Source organism: Artibeus jamaicensis, unplaced genomic scaffold (assembly GCF_021234435.1).
Source record: "Artibeus jamaicensis isolate MK-2021 breed Jamaican fruit bat unplaced genomic scaffold, CSHL_Jam_final contig_540, whole genome shotgun sequence".
Classification (NCBI taxonomy): domain Eukaryota; kingdom Metazoa; phylum Chordata; class Mammalia; order Chiroptera; family Phyllostomidae; genus Artibeus; species Artibeus jamaicensis.
In genome coordinates, this window is record NW_026521879.1 from 4,160,252 (window position 1) to 4,185,785 (window position 25,534).

Genomic DNA, 25,534 nt, shown 5'->3' on the forward strand with positions numbered 1-25,534 from the left:
TCCACAAAATAAGATAAATTAGCACCATATGGGTTTCAGTGGAACTAGCATTGTGTTTCCACGATAGTAATTATGACTGAATACCTGTTTAAATATCTGTTTCTACACTAGACCATAAGATTTCTGAGGCCTGAAACCATACATTCCAATATCCTACGTGCTGGCACAGTAATATTTACTGAATATATGCAAGGATGAATGAATAAATCAAAGAGTAAATGAACATCAGCAGTGAAAGATTCAGGTAAGTCAAACACATAAGTTAAAATGAGAGGTAACTTCTTCAGAAGAATGAATTGATTAACTAGAGCTTTTGCATTGCTAAACTGTTCTTATGAGTATGAAACAACAAAGAAATACACCAGATAAATAAGGTGGCAAAGAAATGACTGTCACATTATAAAACTTAGACTTACTGTTTTCGTATTTTATTGATTATTATTAGGATACTCTAAAATATGAAGTGCTTTGATCTTAAAAGGCTGCAGATATTTTGTACTCTCAGGTACCAAAGGACAAATTTTCTATTTTATCTAAGAAAAAAAAATATTCGTATTGCAAAATAAATAGAAATATTTTGTTATTTACATTATGAAAATGCTTACACTTTACTAAGTAGGCAGTGATTATACTTAAATTACTACTTTTGCATTGTAATAAAAACAACTTTAAATTTCATTAAGTAAAATATCAGGCAATTATACTTTATTCTGAAATAAAACAGCCAGAAAATTTTGTATGGATTTTCATAAATTTAATGTAAGGCATTTTAATAACAAGCAAAACTTTGTCAAGTTCTTTATTTATACCAAAATAATGTAAAATATAGTACACTGGGCCAAATGAGTTATGCATAAATTCAAATATTTGTTAAAGGAAGTTTCATAATAATAATAGTGTGTGTAGTTGTCATCCATAAAATTGGCCTCAAGATTCATAAGGAAAAATAGATTAGAATTCCTAAACAGAAGAAAAAGTTACCTTGCCTTCGTAGTTCATTTTTAACAGCTTCAACACCTCCCGTTTTTTCAATAAAATCATATATCACTTTTGATGTTTCTCTGTCTTTAAGTTGTGCCTCTGAGATTCCACACATATCAAAAAGATTCTTCAATTCTGGATCCAAATTATTCAGCTAAAACAGATAAAATAACCTCTAACTATAAAATCCCAATTTTTAAAAACAAGCATAATAAAATGTAATTATTTGTGCTCTTTATGAAATTATTTTGTTTATAAACTTGTAATATGGTTACATTATTTATATACTAACTCAACTTTCTTATTTAAAAAAGGTAAGAACTGGTTTTATATTTTATCTCTTTTTTATTCCTTGCCTTTGAAATTAGGGCATCTCATTTAGATTTTTTTTTCTAATCCGTTCATGATTCAGACATATTTAATGCTCACCTATTCCACTTTATCCTAAATAAGATTTACTTGTAACCACAAATAAATACCAAAAAACCCCACAAATCAATCTGAAAATTTGAGGGCAAGACCTGTAACCCTAAGCACCCTGTCCAGTGCCCAACACAAAGAGGAGCTCAATGCTTGTGGAGTTAATTCTGTAGTTATAACAAAACCAACAAAAGGATTTTTAACCTAAATCACAAATATTTATTTTCAAAGCAATTTTTCCAAATCCTGACTATCTGTCAAATGTGAAATACATATTAGGTAACCAAAATAGAGATAAAATGTTAAACTTTTTTTTTGCCTTAAGTTTCATCTATTTTGCTAACAGTACTATAAATTAATGAATGATGAAATTGCCAAAAAGAATAGCAGAATGAAAAGATCTAGAAAATTCAACAACTGGATATTCAGAATTTGATTATAGTACTTTTCAATAATTTGGCATGTATTTATTTCCCTGAAATAATGATTGAGCAGAAATAATCTCCTCTTTGCTTTAAAAACACAAGGACATAAGGCCAAGTCACGCAAAAACTTTAAAGATTTCGCCATGAGTGACAGAACAACACCATGGTGTCAAACCTCACTGGTATATGTACATAAACACAAACACATTCAAATAAACACTAAAATTCACCAAAGAATAAACTAAGAAGAGCTAAAAGATAGGCCACAGCATACCCACGTATTTAGAATAATAATGCTTATGGCTTGAAAAGATACTTACATCAAAGCCAGTATTTGGATCCCAACCAACATGCCCAATGTGCCTAAAGTAGAAGATGGGGGAAAAATGTACAGTGGGCATGAAAAACATGACATATATGAAATCCAATCCACCCGGTGAATTGTTGGCCTTAACAGACAGTTCTCAGACACATAACCATATTTGGGGAAAAAACTGCACAAGTAGTCAGGAGACCAGAATTCTAGACCAGACTCTGCTACTGAGTTTTAATTAACATTTTCTGTACAATCCTTCTGAGCATTCATTTCCTTAACTGTCAAACTAGCATAAGGATATAAACATTATACATAGAAGAGGAAAGGAATTTTGTAATGAGCTAATAAAATGCCTGCTATAGATTGTGTCTCTTGAATAATCGTTATGTTAAAACCTAATCCTCAATGTGACAGTAGAGGGGAAAATTTTAGGAAGTGATTATGAGGATGGCTGCCTTATGAATGGGATTAATGCCTTAAAAAAAGAGGCCCCAGAGAGCTTCCTCACCCTGTCTTAACATGTGAAGACAGAGCAAGAAAACACCCAACTATGAGCCAGGAAGTTGGGCCTCACCAGACACCAAATGTCGCTGGTGCCTTGATCTTGAATATCTCAGCCTCCAAAACTGTAGGGAATAAATTTCTGTCGTTTATGAGCCACCCAGGCTATGGTATTCTATTGCAGCATCTCAAACAGACTAGGACAATGTCTCTTGGCAACTACCAAATATCATTTTCTATAGAGAAAAGAGAAATCGTTTTTATGTACAACAATTAAAGAAACCACTTTATCTAATTTTTCTTTTCTAATGAGTGAAAAAGTAAATAAACTGTAAGATTCATAGAAAGTCTAATGAGCAATAGCTTTAAAAAAAACAAAACTCCTATGTCATAGGAAATGGAGTATCTGAAGAACCTATGCAAGACGCAGGGACATGAACAAGGGTGTGAGACTGCCTCAGGGAGTGGGGGCGCTGGGGGGGGAGAGCAAAGAGGGGAGAATTGGGACAACTGTAATAGCCTAATCAATAAAACAATTTTAGAAATAAGATAAAATAAAACTCCAACACAAACTAACTAAAATACATGTGATAAATGTAAGGGTACTTATCAAAAAGAAAATAAAATTTTCCAGCAAGTTAAAAATCAAAAGCCATAATGAATAAATAAAAAATAAAGATTAAAAACAACAAAAGCACTGTCTTACTGGAAGTTGCTTGGTGTTCCAATATCTGCCTTGGTTAATCTCTTCTTTTTAGCTTTTCCTTTTTTCTTTTCTTTGGTATGGGAGATATTGTTGACTTGTGGACTGTAAAACCTATTGGTTGTGATTTCTGGATTTTTTATGTCAACTGTTGCCATGGGTAGATTAGGACCTGTAAATAAGGTCAAAATAATACATAAAGGATATAATTTAAGATAACAAGTATTACAATAATAACATAACTCAAATGTCTTTTTTTAAGTAACAGTACTTCATTATTACATATTAGATTTTAGACTTGCCAGCTAATTTTTAATAAATAATAAAAAAAGAACTGCCTACATTTTAAAAAAACCTATAAATTCTTAAACACATTATCATAGATACATTATTTTAAAACATACCTATATTTTTATAACATTAAATTTAATTGTAATAGCCTCAATCCCAACAGATTAGTCATTGATAAAGTGGTATATATTACATAACAAGGTTAGTAAAAGTGAAAGAGCCATCTACTTTTAAATCTAAGAAAGAAATCGAGTCTTACCTCTTTTGTTTTACTTCAGTAGTTCATGAGAACAAAAGTACTTATGCAATTATTGCTATTTTTCCAAAACTGCCAAATTTAAGTCCAGTAATATTCTCCCATCAGTATATATACACACACTTTGACTATGAGAAATATAGAGCTCAAAAACTTAAAGTGAAAAAAAAAAGTTCTCAAAGCTCTCATTTTCAGCGGCATCAACAGTAAAAATATCTCAGGCACCTTCAGATACTATTAATAGCATCTTTACGAGTTACATTAAATGTAGCACAAAACCTGTTTTATGAATCACAAAAACATTCTTGGTCACAGAAGCATGAAAGTGTGAACAGAATGTATTTCACTTCAAAATTCATTATAAAATTACCTAAAAAGGAACACATGTTCCTTAGAGGTCCCGTTTTAATATATGATTCTCTAAAATACCTCTAAACAGAACAAAGTCCTGTGAGGTGATTAATGACAGTTTTCAAAATGTTGTATAAAATACAATCACCACTGTGCAGAAAAACAGCAACACAGGTCTGGCACTGCTATCCCTTGTAAGGCCTGCTTGCAAGGTTGGCCTTTAGTTGCTTTCTGTGAACTTGGATTTCAAGAGGGTTCTCCTTATTCCCTGATAAGATAGGCTCACTGTTTCTCAACTGTTTGCAGTAACAATGTGGTTTATGCTAAACAGTTGCTTTCCTTCTCAGAGATTAGAATCTTGATATGTACTATACATAATCAGCAACCTATATGTCTAGCCACCTGAGCTTTAAACAATAAACTGAGGCTCTAACAACCTTCTTTAGACAACATTTCACAAGAGTTTTCACAATTCATTATTGGAGAAGTTAAGCTTACCCTTGTGACTTCAGTGAGAGAACTCTTGTGTGAATTCCCCCAGACTTAACCTATGTGCCTTCCCCACTGTTGATTTTATTATATATCCTTTCACTGTAATAAATATTTGCCATTGAGTCCAGCCACTGTTAATATAAGGAGAATGGTTCTGCAACATTAATATAACCTGGCAGCCAAGGAGAGTGGACTGGAATGCGCATGGGTGAACAATGACAACTTTACTGTACTAGTAATTGTTCACAGACACTGAGCATGTTTACTGTGTGGCTGTTGCATTCAAAATTACAGCGTGTGTAGAGCAGTAACTGCATCAAATTTTGCTTTAAGCATGAATGGAAACTCTGCGGAAACTATTTAGATGATTCAGAAGACTGCAGCTATGAAGTACTGATAACTGGCAGCTTCATCACGACAACATGCCACTCATGCATCATGTCCTAAGCAGATTTTTTTTCGTGAAACATCAAACCACCCAGGTGATTAAGCCTCCCTAAAGCCCAGATTTGGTGCCCTGTGACTTCTGGATTTCCCTAAAACTAAAACCACTTCTGAAAGGGAAAACATTTCAGACCTTCAAAGAGATTCGCGGTAATACAACAGGGCAGCTGATGGCCATTTCAAGAACTGTGTGAGGTCCCAAGGTGCCTACTTTGAAGGGGACTGAAGCATCACCGGCCTATGTAGTTATTTGTTGTATCTTGTATCTTCTTGAAGAAATGTCTCTATTTTTCATATTAAATGGTTGGACGCTTTCTGGAGAGACCCTATATGCTAGGTCCTGTTGAATCCTTCTAGCAAATCACCAAATGTGGTGTTTGTCCTGGGGACCTGAACACAATAGAACAGCAAGCAGAAACCCCAAGAATCAATAGGCTGATGTATAATTAAGTGATCATTAAATGCCCATTTGACTGTAATTCTTCAATTGTGCCAGAAACCTCAAAGTTATCTAAAATTACCTGAAAGAAAAATATTTACGTACTTGGGTAAATTATACATATAACCCTTATTCTCTCTAGTATTTAAGATGAAATAAAGATATAATAAAATTATGAAAGCTATCTGACACCTTATCAAACAAGTAAAAAATCTGGCAAAATATGTATGTTTAATATCACCAAAGTCCAGCTATTTTCCTTTACTATTCCAAGTACACTTAAATACAAGTATAATATCTAAAAGTTCTACTTATAATTTTATACAAAATTCCATAGGAAGTTGCTCAGGATGGCAATAAATGAATTCTGCTTAGAAAAAATGGAAGCTAGTGCATAATAAGGGTAAAGTCATTAAACGCTAATGCAGTATGTTAAGGAATAATCTGAAAATAACTGGATCAAGAATTAAAGGTTAATTGTCTATTCAAGTTCTCTGCCTATTTAACTGGATTTTGTTGTTGTTGAGTTGTATGAGTTCTTAATATACTCTGGATTTAACCCTTTATCCAGAGGTACTGTTTTCAAACATCTTCCACTCAATTGGCCACCTTTTTTTGTTCGGTTGACGGTTTCTTTTGTTGTGCAGAAGCTTTTTAGTTTGATATAGTTCATTTATTTTTGCCTTTACTTCCCCTGCCTTTGAGGTACACCTCTCCTAAAACATACAAAAGACCAAAACATAGATTAAAAAGATGCTCAACTTCACTATCTATTAGGGAAATGCAAATCAAAACTGCAATGAGAGACTACCTCACAACTGTCAGAATAGCTACTATCAGCCTTGGCTGGTGTGGCTCAGTGGATTGAGTGCTGGCCTGTAAATCAAAGGGTCGCTCGTTCAATTTCAGTAAAGGGCACATGCCTGGGTCAGGGCCAGGTCACCAAAGGGGTGTGCGAGAGACAGCCACACACTGGTGTTTCTCTTCCTCTCTCCCTCCTTCCTTAAATACGCCCCCCCCCCCGCCAAAAAAAAGGAAAGCTGAGGATAGAGAAGGCACAGCATGTCTGGAAAGATTCTGATTACTGATTGCTGCACAACAAACTACCCCCAACAAATGGCTACTATCAATACGACAAGTAATGTGTAATACATGCAGATCCTCCCAAACTGCTTATTTGTTTCATAAGCAAGTGTTGGAGAGGTTATAAAGGAAAAGGAACTCTCTTTCACTGCTGGTGGGGGTGCAAAATAGTACAAACTCTATTAAAAACAGTTTGGAAATTTCCCCTAAAGTTTCAAGAATGGAGTTACCGTGTGACCCAGCAACCCCTCTTCTGGGTAACTAACTGAACATCCAAATACATTTGTTAACAAAGATATATGCGCCCCTATGTTCACTACAGCATTATTCACAGTGGCCAATACATGGAAACAACCAGTGTCTTTCAATAGATGATTGGATAAAGATGTGGTACATAGATTCAATGGAATCCTACTCTCAGCATTAAGAAAAAATGAAATGCTGCCATTTGTGACAACATGGATAGATCCTGAGAACATTATGCTAAGCAAAACAGATCAGACAGAAAAAGTCAAGAACCATATGATTTTACTCATATGCAGGAATTAAAACTGAAAGCAACAAATGAACAAACAAGAAAAACAAAAACTCGCAGGGACAACATCATGATGGCTGCTACCAAAGGGAAGGAGTGTGGGGTAGAGGTAAAAAAGAGTAAAAGGGGTCAAATACATGGTGATGAAGAGATGTGACTTTGAGTGGTAAACACACGATGTAATATACAGGTGATGTATGATAGAATTTACATTTGAAATCTACATAACTTTTTAAAGATTTTATTTATTTCTAGAGAGAGGGGAAGGGAGGGAGAAAGAGAGGGGAAGAAACATCAGTGTGTGAGAGACACATCAATCGGCTGCCTCTCACATGACCCTAACTGCGGACCTGGCCCCCAACCCAGGCATGTGCCCTGACTTGGAATCAAATCAGCGACCCCTCGGTTTGCAGGCTGCACTCAATCTACTGAGCCACATCAGCCAGGGTGAAACCTATACAATTTTATTAAGCAATGTCACTCCAAGCATTTAATTTTTAAAAAGTGAAAAACAAAACAATACAGAAGGCTTATTAAAGAGTAGATTAAGACTTGAATTTTCAAAGTTGTTCATATATCAGATTTCTGTGTTTGCTGTAATTTCACAAAATAAGGGGACTTACTGAGAATAACTGGATTCATGTGCTAGATAGCTGAACTGGGGTCATTCACATACCTTCAAAGATTTATCTATCTAGTGACGTGATTTTACTTCTCATTCTCCCATTTCTGCATTCCTTCTTCTAATTTATCTTTACCAATCAGTACAAGCAACACTGTCCACAGTAAGAAGGTGCAAATTACTATTTACTTTCTTAACTTGATACTCAGTAGTATAAATAGAATAGGATTTAAGCACTGACTGAAGAAAGATTCAGGACCACCAAGAGTTAGGCACTCTCTTTATTCATTCGACTCCCTTCTTGAACTACATGATCATACAGCAATTACAAGGTTAAGCAAAAGTAGGTTTACAGTTGTGAGTATGCAAAACAGTTTACTCTTGTATTAAATTGTATTAATTTTATCCAAACTGTATACCTACTTTCTCCCATCCCGTATAAAAAAGCAACCAGATTCACCATTAAAACAAAACAAAATTAACAATACAGTTAACCCTTGAACAACAGAAGAGTTAAGTGTGCCAACCCTGAGCAGTCAAAAATTTGTGTGTAACTTCTGCCCCCCCAACTAATAGCCTATTGTTAACCTATAGTATTACCATGAACAAAAAGTCAATTAACATGTGTTTTGTATGTTATGTGTATTATATACTATATTCTCACAATAATGTAAACTAGAAAAAATGGCATTAAGAAAATAAAAAGAAAATATGTTTACTGTAGTGCTTGCATTTACTGAAAAAAAATCCACAAATGGACCTGAGTAATTCAAATGGTGTTGTTCAAGAGTTGATTGCAATTAGTTTTTACAAAAAAGCAAATAAAATATTTTTACGCTGCTTTAGATTATATAAAATAATCTATTACATTATGGATGTTCTAAATGGTAAGAGCTGGGTAAAGTTAACTTTAACAGTTTAAGTTGTCCAAGCTACTGAATTATTTTCTGGGAAATAATAAAGAAAAGGTTCTTATAAGTCCAATTCATAACTCACTAGAGAAATTAACTCAGCCACTCATCCCTTGTAGTAAGTTCAAGGATGAGGAGGACAGAGGCAAAATACAAATACTATGTAGAATAATAAAGTTTAACTAATACTGGAGTCACACTGTTTCCCTTCCTTCCTCTACCCAAAAACCAGGTATGAATAAACTGTTACGCATCAGCCATGCAGTTATAAAGCCCTGGCATTGGCTATTTAGTGTCATTACATATAGATTACTTTAGTACTTGCTAAAACATTTTTTAAGTCTATATAATAAAATCCAGATTAAAGTCATGTACAGAAAATTACTATTAGCTGGGATATTACATAGTTGCTTCTAAACGTCTCATTTTATATATAAAACTAAGGGCAAGAAGCATCATCAGGCAACCTGTCTGAAGTCACACAATTAATGACAAGGACAAAGGTGAACTCTATCTTGGTTCCTAGACCTCTAATCTTTCTAATAATTCTTGCACCTTCTACACAAACTTCCAATCACAAAGTGATTGATAATGCTAACACTACAAACATTAGTTATTTCTTTATTATTTTATCAGTTCTCTCAGTATGTAGTCCAATAAATCATCATTCGAGAACCTACAAACTTTTAAAAAAAGGTTTTCTAGACATTCAACCATTATTTTGGTTGACAGTAGTCATTTACTTTAGAGCTTGGAAGTGTCATTAAGTTTAAAATGGTGATCTAAAGCTAAATTAAATATTTGTTTCAAAAGTGACACACTAAAAAAAGTGATAATTGGTATAAGGTAGAGTCACTTTTTAATAAGTAAATTTTATAAAAGATGTGGCCACACAGATACTCTTGAAGCACTTCTAATAAAGCTTGTATTAATTCTTCCATTTATGAAGTTACACTCATCCCAAGAACATGTACTAAGTAAATATAAAATGGAGGGGGCTATTTCCCTTCTTTTTTTTTGAAGGAAAAAAAGTCAAACAGCAAATTACCTTCTGATTTAAGGAGAATTTTTACAGAATGTTTTTTTAAAATATTTTCATTGAACAGCATTTCTGATTTTAAAACTGAAAGAACAAACTAAAGTCTTCCCCTTAAATAAGAGAAAGCAGGAACTCTCACCAAGGTAAAATAGTTGATCCAGTTGGCTCAGAGGCCTCTGATGTAAAGCACACATGAAACTGAGAACAAATCTTATTGGAAAGCATCTAAGCTAAAAGGTGAGGCTGACCAGTAAGGAAAGAAGAAAGATGTGTGGATTACGAGGTACTAAAGAAGATCCCAAACTGCATTTCAGGAATATATGTTACTTCTGCATAGGGTGTCTTTTTAATAGTTACAGCTTGAGAACGTCTGCTAAATTAATAATCTGAATGAGAATCTGAGACAACTGCAAGGCATTTCAGGTGTCCACTGCCACCTAGTGGTATTGTACCAAATACAGAAAAATAGTATCTGTCTCCAAACTAGGGGTCTCCATGCACAGTAGAATAACAAGACAACCAACTGCAGAGCAGAAAAAATTTTTTAAAGTTTCTATTAATAACTATTTCATTGTTTACTATCATTTAATTTATTAATACCATATTATGTATATATTTTATAAATAAATAAGTATACAATACAGATAATGTATGGTGTGTATTCTTGCCTTTTTAAAAAAAAATATTTTATTTATTTATCTTTAGAGGGGAAGGGAAGGAAAGAGGGAGAGAAACATCAATGTATGGTTGCCTTTCGTGCGTCCCCTGCTGGTAACTGGCCTGCAGGGAACTGGTCTGCAACCCAGGCATGTGCCCTGACTGGGAATCGAACCGTGATTATCTGGTTCGCAGGCCCGAGCTCAATCCACTGAGCTACACCAGCCAGGGCTTATTTTTGCCTTTTAATGACACTATTTGTTTTGTAACTCTCTATGTATTTAATGAAAAGAAGTCTGGAACAACTGCACCAAAGGGTTAGAACTACAGATCTAAAAATTTAAAACCAAGATCAATCTCAGAGAAAGAAGCTACATTAATTATTAGTATCTCTCTTAGTAGAGGTAATAAAATTTTGAGACACCACTGTCACATAAAGAATATTCAAATTCTATCTACTCATGGATTAGGTTACCCCTTCAGAAATACATTTTATATCCACTGAAAAGATTAAATTGTTAAAAAATCACAAAGTATTTGCATCCTTTAATGATATTACTTGTACAACATCTACCCTTTAAACTCTCAGGTTACTTTCTCCAGAGAGGCCACCACTACGAAGCCTTTCCCATTGGTACCTGATATATGCTCAAAGAATGCAAAATAATTTAATAAACTCAAAAGAAATTAAAATATTGAGCACACCTCAAGGAACAAGAATTAGAATACTGCTTTAAAGGTTCACAGATAAATGACTTCTGACTCAGCTGCTTCTGCTGCTTCCTTTGCCTCTGCCACATACTAGCTGCATACATTGAGGCATGTCACTTACCCTCTCTAGGTCTCAGTTTCTCCTTCAAAATCTTGAGTAGCAGTCATTAAGGAAGGGCCCAGGCTCTGGAGTTAGACCTCTTGAGACTGAATCCTGTTCTACCACTTACTAGTTAGATGACCTTGAACAGGTTACCTATCTATAACCTAGTTTGCTCACGTATAATATGCTGACATTAGGAGACACTTCATAACACTGTCGGACAGTGCCTGGCAAGTCATCGGTGATAATTAAATAGTAGCTGTTATTATTATTGTTCTTTCCTTTATCATGATAAGTAATATTTATTGAGCACTATGCTAAGCACTTTAAGTACTTCATTTAATTTCCACAGGAGCCCTAAAAACTTTGTATTCAATTTTCCATTTAAAATAGAAAGTTAAAGTATACAATACTTGACACGTGGTAAGTACTACTGAAGGTAGTCAGACATTTAAAAATAAACAGGTAAGGCAAATAATCCAAAATTTAATACAACAATATTTGGTTATGTTTTTATATTGGAAAAGAAATTTAAGGACAAATCAGAAAGCAATATAACTGTTTAAAAGAAACAAACCCCAACAATCACTACAGTTGTCATATATTAATAACTGTTACTATGTTAAGTGTTTCCACAAATAATTATCCTAAATTCTGATGAGAATTTGAGGTGCTTAAAGCAGCAGCTACATTTCCTATGACAATGAAGGCTCCTGGGCTAATAGTTATTTATCTTTATAGGGTCAAGGGTCCCATTTAAATGTGATCAAAGTCATGGATTCTCTCTCCCCAGAGAAAAAAATCATATACATTTACAAAATTTAGCACACAATCTCAGGGAAGATTTATGGAGTCGAGATGATAATCTCTGCACCAGAGGTCTGGGGCTTTGTCATTTATATCTTGATATTTCCATATACAGTATTTTTAAAATAAATGAACCCATAATACTTCAAGTGTTCATTACTCAATTACAGAGGGTTATGGGCAGCTATTATCAGGTTTAAATATACCATCATAATATGTACTCATTCTGAAAGGGGCTAATTTCACATTACTAGTGTGAAATGGTATTTTGCAGTAGACAAAAAGATAAACCAAAAGCAGGAAATAAACAAATATGGTAAGCAAAATGTAGTCCCTTTATGGAATATAGTAAAACTAGATTGTGCAGTTTCTAAACTTATTTAATAAATACAGAATGAAGATATAATAGTAATCTTTACCCTACGTAGTATTCCTTCATCCTAGAAAAAAGACAAATGGTACATTTTCTGGGCCTCATCTATCATCTGTTATTTTAAAATAAGAACATAAGAAACTGTAGTATAAGGTCAGCTCTTAAATATTAGCCACAATGTATGATACACATTTCTACAAGGATTAAACTATAATCTAAGGTCTTTTTTGATGAAAATTATCAAATAACTTACCATTTGGGGGGTCTCGTCTTTTCTCTGTTAGAATGTAAATTAAAATAATATTATTAGACATATATAATAGAAACATCAACATAAAAAATTAATTTACCCAAACTCCTGTCTTTATCCCTAAGTTGATGTGCAGATGGTTAAAGTTCTCACCAAGAAACTGACATTTGAGCAGACATCTGAAAAGTGAGAGAGGAACAACATATTCAAAAGCCCCAAAGAGGAAACAGCATAAAGGAACACCATGAAAATTGGACAAAAGAATGGGAAAGGAAGAGTGGAAGGAGATAAGTTAGAAGGAGAGTCAGGGACTGGACAATGTAGGGTCCCAAAGGCCATGGTTAAGGAATATATTAGATTGCATTCTATGTATAATAAGAAGCTCTTACTGGGTCTTATATAGGGCAAGTAACATGATATAATGTTTTTAAAAGTTTACTCTGGTACTATGTAGAAAAAAGATAGTAGGAGATGTAGACTGGCAACAGGGAGACTAGTCAGGGAGTTAAGAGTAGTCCAGATGACAGATGATGGTGGTTTTAATTAGGGTGGTGGCAGCAGGTGATGAGAAATAGATCCAGGATGTGTTTCTGAAGGTAGAGCCAGTGTGACTCACTGACAGATTTATGAGAGACCACTGTGAACCAGAGTGATAAAGTGGAACCAATGCCTCTCTCTGACAGATGAGGAAGACTAGGCAAGAAAAAACAGGTCTGACTGGGACTGGGGAACATGGATCAAGTGTTCCGCTCAGATATGCTAAATCTGAAGATTATTCTGACACCCAACTAAAGCTGAAGTTGAGGGAGAGGTCAGTATTGTACATGAAACTTTATGAGTCACCAGCATATGAACAGTATTCAAAGCTACAGGACAGAATGAAAGCACACAGGTGATGGGAATACCCAGAGATGTCAGAGTACTGGGATATTTTCAGCATATTATGCTTTATTATTTCAAGAAAGGTAAATATGCAACTGAAATTTAAAAAAAAAGATTTGTGCAGTGTATGGAGAAGGTGCTGTGATTGATTGAACATGTCAAAAGTGGTTTGCAAAGTTTCTTGGTACTACTGACATTCTGTCCAAAAAATCCTTTGCTGTGGGACATTCTTAGACATTGGAAGATGCTCAGCAGCACCCCTGGCCTTGACCCACTGGAAGCCACCAGAGGGAGACAGCTGACGTACTCAAAATATCCAAATCAATAAAGTTACTGGTGAAAAAGAAAAATCTGTCATTTACAGGAAAAACTAAACACTTTCTGGCCAACCCAATATTACAAGAATAAACTCTTTTGTGTACTCATTAACTGTAAACTTACTTTTGCCCACCCCTGTATTTTGACTAAAAGGAGTCTCAGTGAGCCCCTAGCATATCACTATAGCATGTCCCTGAAATAGGCACTGAACCAGAGGTAATTCCATAGTATTAAATCCTTTCCTAAAATGGAATCAAGCAGCAAATGTCTCAGCCCTCAAAAGATGTAACAAAAATAATAGGTCCCTAATACTTCTTCTACTCACTCATTACACGTGGGATATGAGTGAGGCAACACCTCACCTCTCACTTGCAAATTCATTAAAAGAACAATAAATATGTTTAAACTGGAATATATGTTTTCACATGCCTGTTTTCTGGCTTCAATTTCTTCCATTTTTATGGCTTATTTCCTCTAGTTGGTAAAGTACAATCTTGAATACAGTGATCTTCAAACTGGGATAACATGTACCCCTGGATGTACAGAAATACTTTTCAAAAAGTATAAAAGAATAGCTAGCTTTGTAGGGTATCTACTCACAAATTCCTTTGTGTTATTTTTCCTACACTGATCTGCTTATTACGATTCTAGGGATTTCCAATCACGATACGGTATTAGCATAGGTAAACACAGCTTGCCTCCTTGCACAATTACATCAAAATTACGATTAAATTGTAGAACAATCACCACTCAGAACCATCAGAAATCAAGCTGAATGGAAGTCTGACAACTCTGGAAATAAAGAAACCACATTCATCCAGACTGGTAGGAGGAGCTGGTCCTAAACCCCCATGTGGTGGTTAAAAGATACCTTGGGAGTAGAGTCCCAGCCACACACTATGGCCCCTGACCCCTGGCCCAGGGTTCCAGTGCCAGGAACATAAGTGCCAATAACTTTTGGCTTCAAAAACCATCAGGGATTGAGTCAGTAGAAGAAACTCCTGGAGACCCAGGCAGCTCCTCTTAAGGAAACCACACAAGGGCTTACCAAGACTCATTCCCTCTGACTTCCAGCACTGGGGTAGTAGCTTGAATGGCACCAGTGGCATAGGGGAAGGAAGTGAAGTGTCTGGCATCAAGGCGAGAGCTGGAGGACAGTCTCTTCCAGACAGAAAGGCAGGCAGAGGCCACTGTCCCTTTTCTGAACGCAACAGAGCCACAGAGCTAGTAGATGGGTGCTATATCTGAGAATCCATCAACCTGGCTAACACTATTTGCTGTGTTAGATCCCCTGAGGCTCTATCCCACCCAACTGATAGCTGTTAACAGTAGCTTTTTGATATGAATGGCTGGTCTTGGCTTATGCTTCACTAGGAAACCAATAGTAATGGAAAGGAAACTGGGACTCAAATCAAAGGAGTGGACCAGAAGAAGAAAAAAAAATGACCAAACAGAAAAGAGTGAAGAAACAAGAATTCAAAAAAATGAGGAGAGGCTTAAGAACCTTCAGGACATCTTTAAACGTTCCAACATCCCAATTATAGGGGTACCAGAAGGGGGAAAGGAACAGCCACCAGTGGAAAACTTATCTGAACAAATAATAAAGGAGAACTTCCCCAATCTGGCAAAGGAAATAGACTTCCAGGAAATCCAGGAAGCTCAGAGAGTCCCAAAGAAGTTGGACCCAAGAAGAAACACACCAAGGCACATCATCATTACATTAGCCAAGATTAAAATGAAGGAGAGAATCCTAGAAGCAGCAAGAGATAAGGGGAGAGTCACCTACAAAGGAGTTCCCATCAGACTGTCAGCTGATTTCTCAAAAGAAACCTTACAGGCAAGAAGGGGCTGGAAAGAGGTATTCCAAGTCACGAAATCCAAAGACCTACAACCAAGATTGCTCTATCCAGCAAAGCTTTCATTTAGAATGGAAGGACAGATAAAGTGCTTCTCAGATAAGATCAAATTCAAGGAGTTCATCATCGCCAAGCCCTTATTATATGAAATGTTAAAGGGACTTACCTAAGAAAAAGAAGATAATAAAGATGAACAGTGAAAGGACAGCAAACTCACAGTTACTAAGAACCACACCTAAAACAAAAGCAAACTAAGAGGACAGCTAGATCAGGAGCAGAACCATAGAAATGAAGATCACATGGAGGGTTAGCAACAGGGGAGTGGGAGAAGGAGAAGGGGGGAGAAGGTACAGAAAATAAGTAGCACAGATGGTAGGTAGAAAATAGGGGGAGGGCAAGAATAGTATGGGAAATAACTTGAGAACTTGAGACACGTGGTCATAAACTTAAAGGGGGGAATGGTGGGGGAGGGGGTATGCAAGGTGGAGGGGAATGAAGGGGGGAAATAGAACAACTGTATTAAAAAAAGTACAAATAGGTACCTACAGAGTAGCCATGGGAGTGTAAAGTACAGTACAGGAAATGGAGTAGCCAAAGAACTTTTGTGTATCAGCCATGGACATTAACAATGGCGTAGGGATTGCCTGAGGGACTGGGGGGTGCTGCATGGAAGGGGGGGCAAAGAGGGATAAATTGGGACAACTGTAATAGCATAATCAATAAACTATAATTTAAAAGAATAGGTGATTCTGGAGAGGTTCACCTTTTTTAATCACCCTTCTACTTTACAATAGAAAGGCCTGGCACACTGTTGTCAAATGGTTCCATACCAATAATTTAAAGCTCTGTATTGCAATGCATCATTTTCTAATTGTTTTATATGTATTAGACTCTTATGCATTAAACTAAGTTCCTCGTGGTTTCATAATTTACAATTTTAGGGACAAAGAGAGAAGGCAATGTTTGCAGATCTTCTTCCCAACTCTTCTTATTTGCTTCAAGGTTTGCCTAAAGTATTTGATCACAAAGTACAAAATACTTTTAAAAGTGTAAGTTACAAATAATACCATAAAAATACAAATTTAAAAGTATATGTTGACAAAAAAGGGTTATTGGAGTTCCTCAGCAAATCTGAAACATATTAGTTCTTAATAAAAATATTATTTTTTTTAAGGAAAGGACTAGCAAACTTTTTAAAATAAAGGGCCAGATAGTAAATATATGAGTGCCAGTCTTTGTCATAACTGTCCAGCTGTGTTGTGACAAAAAGCAGCCACAAACAATATGTAACCCTACAACTATAGCTGTGTTTCAAAAAAATCTTTATTTTCAAAAATAGGCAGAGGGCTAGATTTGCCCTATAAGCCATAGTTTGCCAGCTCCTGTTTAAAGGAATTTAAAAAATAAATGTTTACCAGATTTTCTTTGTCGCCGACCCAACAAGTCTGTAACTGCTTTTCGGAATTTTTTTGCTTCTTCTTCATTGGCAAAATTAAGAGCAACTTGACAAGTCTAAAATATTTTCATGAAAAACATAAATAACAAAAAACATGAATTTAGTTTCATATAACAAAAAAGTCGACACTCAACAGAAGTACATTTCTAAAGAAGGAAAGCTTAACTTTTTTAGCAGATAAGAACTGATTTTATCACCTGAATAATTAAAAAAGGCAAAAAATAAAAAGGTAAAAGATTACTATTAGAAAGTTACCAATCATGGCAGATGCTAAAATATTGAATTGAATACCTTCAACAAAAAACTAAGTAGCAAACTGAATTTGATCCTTCAGTAGAGCTCTGTACATAATTCAGATTAAAAAAGCAAATACTTGGAAAAGTTGGTAAAATGTAGGTCAGCTCTATCTTTACTAATGTTTTCATTTTATAGCTTAATTATAGACATTAGTTAAATTATCACCTTAATTCAGGTTAATTATTAAAAATATGGAAACATAACGACATTATTTATTATGGAAATTAGTGCACACTTAAATATGTGTATATTTATATCCTAGCAAGAGAAATATGAAAAATCATACCTAGAAAATACTGTCAGAAAAGACAGATATACCATCTAATCCAAACCTTTTTCTCATTGTAGAAAATTTTAAAAACACACGTATAAAAAGAAAATTAAACTCACCCATAATCTACTCACTCAGAAAATCCCTGTGAGTATATGATATAAAAATCCTTCTAATATTCCCCTCCAGTATATGCAAAATTTTAAAAACTGTTTTCTCCCCCACTAACTGTATTTTAGCACTCTTCTAGGTGAACTATTCTTTCAGAAAATAATTTGAATAGCAATAAAACACTGAATATTTAAAAGTAACCAAGGATTAGTGAACAATTAAAACTTCATTTTTATACGTATGAAAACTAAACCCACAGAGGTTAATCTATTTGCCTGAAGTCAAACTGGAGATTAAATTACCTACCTAATGACAGAGAGAAGATAAAAAAAAAGTCAACTCCTAGCCCTGGCTGGTGTAGCTCAGTGGATTGAGCTCGGGCCTGCGAACCAGACAATCGCGGTTCAATTCCCAGTCAGGGCACATACCGGGGTTGCAGGCCGGTTCCCTGCAGGCCAGTTCCCAGCAGGGGACACATGAAAGGCAACCATACATTGATGTTTCTCTCCCTCTCTCCTTCCCTTCCCCTCTAAAGATAAATAAATAAAATCTTTAAAAAAAAAAAAAAAAGTCAACTCCTTTCTACACAGCAAATTACATTTACAGTCCTTTTAAAACTGTTCTTCCTGGCCTTAAAATCTTAGCTAGTTCCTCTGATTTAGCTATAATGTCTATGAAGTTTTTAAAAGTAAAATAATTCTTTTTTATACAATGTTTACACAAAAAGCTCATACACGCCTTCCACAGACAAATGTAAAAGCAATTACATTAAACAAGTCAGTAAGAAAAAATACAACTCACATCTCCAGCAAAGGTATGAAAATATCCTCTAGGACTATTATATATAAAGTTATTGTATAGTTCCTGTTCCCACAATAATTTCCCATCCTAGGAAAAAGTAAAAGTTACAGTTACCAAAAAAATAATCTCTAGGAATAAAACAAAGCAGGTGACTAGTATTAAGAGATTACGAAGATTCACAATAGTTTTTACATACATACATACAACATACATAACACATCATATAATTTAATTAGTAACTTAATAACAAAAGAGTAAACATTGGATAATGTTTCTTTCATAAAAATTACATACCAAGTGAGTTTAATTTGGTAAACTAAGACATGATCTCATTTAGCCAAGCATTCCCAAATATATTTATACTTGTTCAACTGCATAACTAGCACAATTACTAGATCGATGTTATAAAGGAGGACAGTTTTATACATGTGCTGATTATCAATGTATAGTTTCAACTCAATACTTATAGGCTGTGTGCCAGTAAATATTACATCAAGATTTCATGCTCTTTATCTCAATTCTGCAGATGCTGGGACTGTCAATTATATCCATCTTCTCTGTACTGCTCATTAACAGTCTTTGAATTCCCAACTTTTGCAGAGTGGCCTCCTAATGAAACACCGGTTTAAGTAGTATCAATCACATGCAGAAAGAAACCAATAATTACAGTGCACCATGGTTAAACTATCGTTAAAAGAGCCATGGGTAATTGTCATATTTATAGCCCTAGTATAAGAAATATAATTAACCTTAATACCAAAGGTGGCTAATTGCAAGTATTCAGCAATGGTTATTTACAACTGAAAAGAGTGGTTAGGGACATACAATCACTGCCCAATTTGGAAATGCAAGGTTATATCTATACCACAATTTAAAAATATCTACAATACACTGTACATTGATTATGACCACTATAAGTGAAGTTCTTTTTTTTCTGTGTGGAGTTACATGTGTGTTCCATTTCTAAACAGTATTTCTCATTGATGAAAAATACAGGGTAGGGTAAAAGTAGGTTTGCAGTTATGAGTAAGCAAAAATTTATTCTTAAATTATTTTCATACAAACAACTATAAACCTACTTTTGTCCCACTCTGTTTGTCAAAGGACTTAGGGGTTCCTTTCAAACTATGCATGTGTTTCCGCAACCCCCAGAATCACTGCCACATTGAGCTACTGCAGTAACAGCAAGTGTGCCGTGTCTCTCAGCACTCTTAGGGGATGGGGATATGGATGAAGCAGCACTCGTTTACAAAGTGCAGTAACTTAAATTTCACTTAATCTCAGGGAAATACTTTGTTACAGGCCTAGATAGTTATCCTAATTTACAAGGAAATAAGCTGGGCACAGAGAAGTAACAACAGTTTGATTACAATCTATCTGACCATAAGTATCATGTCGGAGTTCAAAGTACATTTTAGTTTTCTGTAATTATAATCCCATTGTAAGTATTGCCACTTACAAATATTAAAGAGGCTTACTATGAAAAAGGTTTCAAAGATAAGTGGAGATTCATCTCAGCAAAAGGAGAATTACTTTTATAACAACTTTGAAGGATGACTACTGACAAAGGGCATCCAATCCAGTACAATGGGGATTTATGATTCACAGTGAGGGATACAAAGCTGTAAAAATCTGAAAAATACCTGTGCTAAGAAGGAACATAAGGAAAAATGGGTGGCAAATACATTATTAATAGATATTGTATAATGCTTTAAACCTGGGCTGGAGTAAATGACAGTACATACTGAACTAAAATATACTTTTGGAATTCCTAAAAGGACTTATATGCTGGTCTGTAATGGACAGGATAGAATAAAATAGTACCACTGGAAAGGAAGAGAATATAGGGAAAGCCTAAGGCTCAAAGGCTTAAAACATAAACAATGGCAGGAGAAAGATAAAGTAGGGAACTACTCATATCCTGGCTTGGGACATGTTCCCATTTGGTCTCAATGCCCGTGCTTCAATATCAAACACCAAGCTTCATCCTTGTTAAGTATAATTTACATATTATATATGGGATAAACAAATATATACTAAGTTATAATTGAGGTGAAAACCTAATCACCTACAGTTTAAAGGGGAAGCAAAGCAAAACTCACCTTGATATCATATATTCTTAAAAAATAAGATCTCTGTGGATTGTCCTTAACAAGACAAGCAACACCACTGCACTTCTTCGACCACATACAATTCCGATCTGCTGCATATAACTGTACCACTGCTGAAGACATAGTCTGCAATATATAAAATTTATAGTCATTAGGTTTAAAATAACATTTAAATGACTACAGCCCCTGCTGACATCTTGAATGCAACCTCACGAGAGCCACCAATCAGAATAACCTAGCTAAGCTGTCCTGAATTCCTGACCCACAGAAAAAAAAGAGGTAATAGTTATTGTTATTTTAAGTGACTACTTTTGAGGCAATTTCTTATGCAGTAATAAATACACAATAGCTATATTAAAAATAACTATTGAAAGCTAACACTCATTGATGCTTAAAATGTGTTGGGAAATGTGCTAAGCACTTTCAAATATAACTCCAATTAATTTTTATTATTATTTTAAAAATAACCTTAGAGAAACTCATGGTTAAAGAAGATAGTTTGCCCAATACCACAAACTTAAGTGACAGAATTGAAATTCCAATGCATATAATTTGTGAGTTCAAATCCTATGTTCTTACTCCCTGTAATAAACTGTTTTCCAATAAGTAAACTTTCCACCAAGTAAACAGTAGTATTAGTAAAGGCTGATTTCAATATAGCACTTAACCACTTTAGTATAGGTACTAAGGCAAACTTGAAAGCAAGCTATGTGGTTACTAATATAGTGCTGGACACTTTTGAACATAACATGCTTAAAGAAAGAGTCTAAGATCTGTTTGAAGACAGTAAAACTGAGGGACAAAAGATTTTAATTGATTTGCACATGGCCACACAGCTTGAAAGTTATATGGAAGATATGAAAAATGACTTTAGTCTCAATTTTTAAGGATATCCCTAACTAGTATCCTTTTAGATGCACAGGAGAGAAGCTAATTAATTACATGAAATGGATACCTTGCCAGGGTGTCCAACCTGCAGCCCGTGGGGTGCATGTGACCCAGGATGGCTATGAATGTGGACCAACACGAAATTGTAAGTTTACGTATAATATTATGAGATTCTTTGTGATTATGTGTCTCAATGTATTTTGCGTGTGGCCCAAGAAAACTGTTCTTCCAGTATGGCCCAGAGATGCCAAAAGGTTGGACACCCCTGCTACAGCATTCAGGTTTCCAGTACACCATATTGCCACCTCTATCATGACTGTATCATGAAATTATGGAAACTTTCATTTAATTCTAAATCAAGTTATTTTATATTATAATCTAGAGTATAACTATTTGATCTTAGTTTCTTAAAAGTAGTACACATAGACACTGGTACAGCACCTACAAATACATAAAAATAATAATCATGTTTTCTAATAGTTTCATTCCTAAACTAGAAATTAAGAAAATAATTTAAAGTATAACCCAAAATGTATTTTAATATGAATATAAAAACACATTTACATGAATATACATTAATTATATTTTTTAAACAGGTCTTTAAATATCCAAAATAACAGATGATCAAGTAGTCATGGTACATCAATTCAGAGTCCAGAGTGCTAACCATTACACTACGGAACCTACTCTCATGGTACATCAATTCAATGAATATTGAACACTGCAGTAAAAAACAGACTACACTAAGGTTTGGAGATAATGTTTTGGGTTACTTAATTATGCCTAGGGAATGCCCCTCTTTGATAAGGGGACAAAGAACAATTATATACAAAAGTCTTTCATAATGATAATAAAGTAAAAAAATGTTGGGGACTGAAATTTCATAGACTTCCCCGCAGATATCAGTGCTCCAAGTTATGTTTTTAACTTTCACAGACCAAGCTCATCTTTGAATTTCACAGACCATCACGAACAGGACACGAAACAGCAGGAAAATGTCCACAAGAACCATTAAAAAATTACAAAGATAGCTTAGAAACTAGGACATTGGGTTTAAAAAAGGAGACTGAAGAACATAGTTATGGCTTTAGTCTTCTCAAAACACACTGTGCTCTTTCCCAGTCCACAGTCTCAGATGATAGCTCCACAGGCTCTTTAACCCTAAACCCTAGCATTAAAGACGTCAAAAAATTTATCCAATGATGTAAGAGATGAGATCGAAGAATTCAAAAATCAGATGAGAAAATCTGTGTTTTAAAGAAAATTCTAGCCCTTTTACTACTGTGCTGTCAAAATGCATTCATTTCTATAAAGAAAAGCAGTTAGGAAACCAGTTACCATTAAAGAGATCTAAAAATCCTCTTATTTTCCTTTTTAACCAAAAAACAATAACAGCTTGCAAAAGAAAAAGAATGGGCTACTAAATAGTTTGTACTTCCATTATGGAAATCCCCTTGCCAGAGGACCAGATATTAACACTGTCTACATGTTATGTGAACTTAAAAATTCTCAAAACAAAAATTCACATTTAAACATTGATATAAATTTAAAACAAATTCTTAAAATATGTGCTTAAGAAACAGGGACCCGAGAAGCAGTTTTACAATTTTGCACACAATCACAGTTGGCATTATAACCTTATTCTAAAAAAATGAACAAATTTTAATACCAAAGAACCCAACTAATTATAAGCAATTATCAGTAACTGGATTTTCAAAACTTTTCTGCACCTTTTGTCAGTCTAAGTATGTTGACTTCATTCCTTATCTAAACTGGCAAAGTCTGAAAATTACATACACATAGCACCTTTTAAAGACTTTTCTGATTAATTCAGGACAATGATAATGAATACAAGAGCAGCTTACACACATAAAATTTAACATATAAATGCTAGAAATAAAAACAGTGACTATCTCTTCAAGTCTAGATTGACAGTGGCTTAATTAAGTTTTTAAAAACATTCCTTCCATTCCTTTAAAGTAATTACAGCTAATCAACTCCATTACCTTCTTTTCCTACATAATCAAGAAGGTATTCTTAAAAAAAATGTAAGAAGAAGCACTTAGAAGAGACCTATTTCTTATTAGCTCTATAGTGTTAAAGTTAAAATTGCTTAACTAAAAGGAAAAACAGAACTCTATCAACCGTTGTAGAAATAGAGTCTATTTTACACAATTTGTTATTACAGTACTGTTATTGCAATAACGCATTCATCTCTAGAAATTTCGCTGTCAAAGGTGAAATAAGATGGAGGAGGATGAATTCTGGGATGTGAATCTATCCCACTGTCCTTTGGCAGGGCTTTTACCTCTCCTGGGTTGACTGTGCACCAGTCAAGAAGTATTTCCCTGATGCCTTAAGTTGAAATCACTGTCTGCTTACCCTTCATGTTTCTAAAGTACCTTTTCGTGCGTCCTTTATAAAAATCTTGTTACATCACATCATACTCTAAAATAGAATAATTTTCTGTATTAACTTATTACCTATTAAATGCATTTTAATTCCCTTAAGTACCTAAATGTTTTGCAAGCCTTTCATTTTACCTTCGCTCCATGTAAGCAAATACTTGTTAAATTAAAAACTGTATTTTCTGATTATGATTATGATAACAAATAAGAAAGTGACTTTGATTTTAGGATATACACCCTGTAGTAGTATAAGAGGGATATAATACTGGCAACTTACCCTCAAGTGACTCAAAAAAACTATGTGTGTGTATATGGAGAAAGAGAGAACCATTGGTAAAATGCTACAAACATTTGGTAAAATGCTACAAACATTTGACTAATCTAGATTAAGAGCATATAAGAATTCTTTGTGCATGATTTGCAACTTTTCTGTATAAAATTATTTTAAAATAAAAACATTTTAAAGCACAAATGACTCATTAAAATATAAAATGACAGTCTGCTTGCGCAGCCATGACGTCCTGGGAAGGCTCTCTTACAGCCATTGCTATCCCCACACGCGTTAGCCACTGCCACAATGACCCAAAACTAAGAAGACTGCCACTTCCTCCAATTCCTTTTATATTATATCTACTTTGTGAGAAGGAACTCATCTTGAAAAAGAAATCACAAACATCCACCGCTTCTGCAGTTAAAATTCCTTCCATATTTTCCAAACACGTACATTAAATAACAGGTCAGAATAAGAATCTGATTAGAAAAATAGAGGTTCATTTATTATTGAGTCAGTTAATGACAGCAAAAAGACTGGAAAGTACCAGGATATGTAGATCCTTGCTTGACAACCGTCTGCCTATAAGTACTAAAATGGCTTAATACTGAGTAACTGTCTGCAATGATTACTATTCTAACAATCCAATAAAAATACACTGATTAAGGGAAATAATTTTTAATAATATAATTTCAATGACTATCCAAAATATGCTGAATGTGAAAATAACAATCACATGACTTAATATTGGTTTGGCCAAAAAGTCCGTTACTTTTTTCTGTATTATTTAGTAGTGCTTTACTGTCTTTAACTTCATTCTAAACAATTTTGTTAAGTTGTATCATGACGGTGGTCATATTAGCCTGCAGTTAAAAAAAAGTATCAAAATTGGTGAATTTCTGTGCAGCTATAGGTAACACTTTTGGCATATTATACTTTATTATTTCAAGAAAGGTATAGATGAAACTGAAATGTAAGAAAAGATTTGTGCAGTATATGGAGAAGGTGCTGTGACTGATCGATCCCATCAAAAGTGATTTGCAAGGTTTCTTGGCACTACTAACATTTTGGCCAAATAGTTCTTCACTGTGGGACTGTCATACTATTAGAGGATGTTTAGCAGCACCCCTGGCCTCTACCCACCAGAAGCCAAT

General features: G+C 34.6%; 1 protein-coding gene across 2 annotated transcripts in view; it reads right to left on the reverse strand.

The window, feature by feature from the left end:
- Positions 1-25,534, reverse strand: part of WASL (WASP like actin nucleation promoting factor) — a 67,954-nt gene that overhangs the window by 20,477 nt on the left and 21,943 nt on the right. For both annotated transcript variants that reach the window (XM_053669965.1, XM_037149855.2), the window contains exons 2-8: positions 20,805-20,939; positions 18,703-18,789; positions 17,182-17,278; positions 12,714-12,737; positions 3,350-3,518; positions 2,147-2,189; positions 982-1,135 (exon numbers count right to left, since the gene is read on the reverse strand). In XM_053669965.1, coding sequence (XP_053525940.1) covers positions 982-1,135; positions 2,147-2,189; positions 3,350-3,518; positions 12,714-12,737; positions 17,182-17,278; positions 18,703-18,789; positions 20,805-20,936 — 706 coding nt within the window. In that variant the 5' untranslated portion in view covers positions 20,937-20,939. The remainder of the gene's footprint in view (positions 1-981; positions 1,136-2,146; positions 2,190-3,349; positions 3,519-12,713; positions 12,738-17,181; positions 17,279-18,702; positions 18,790-20,804; positions 20,940-25,534) is intronic.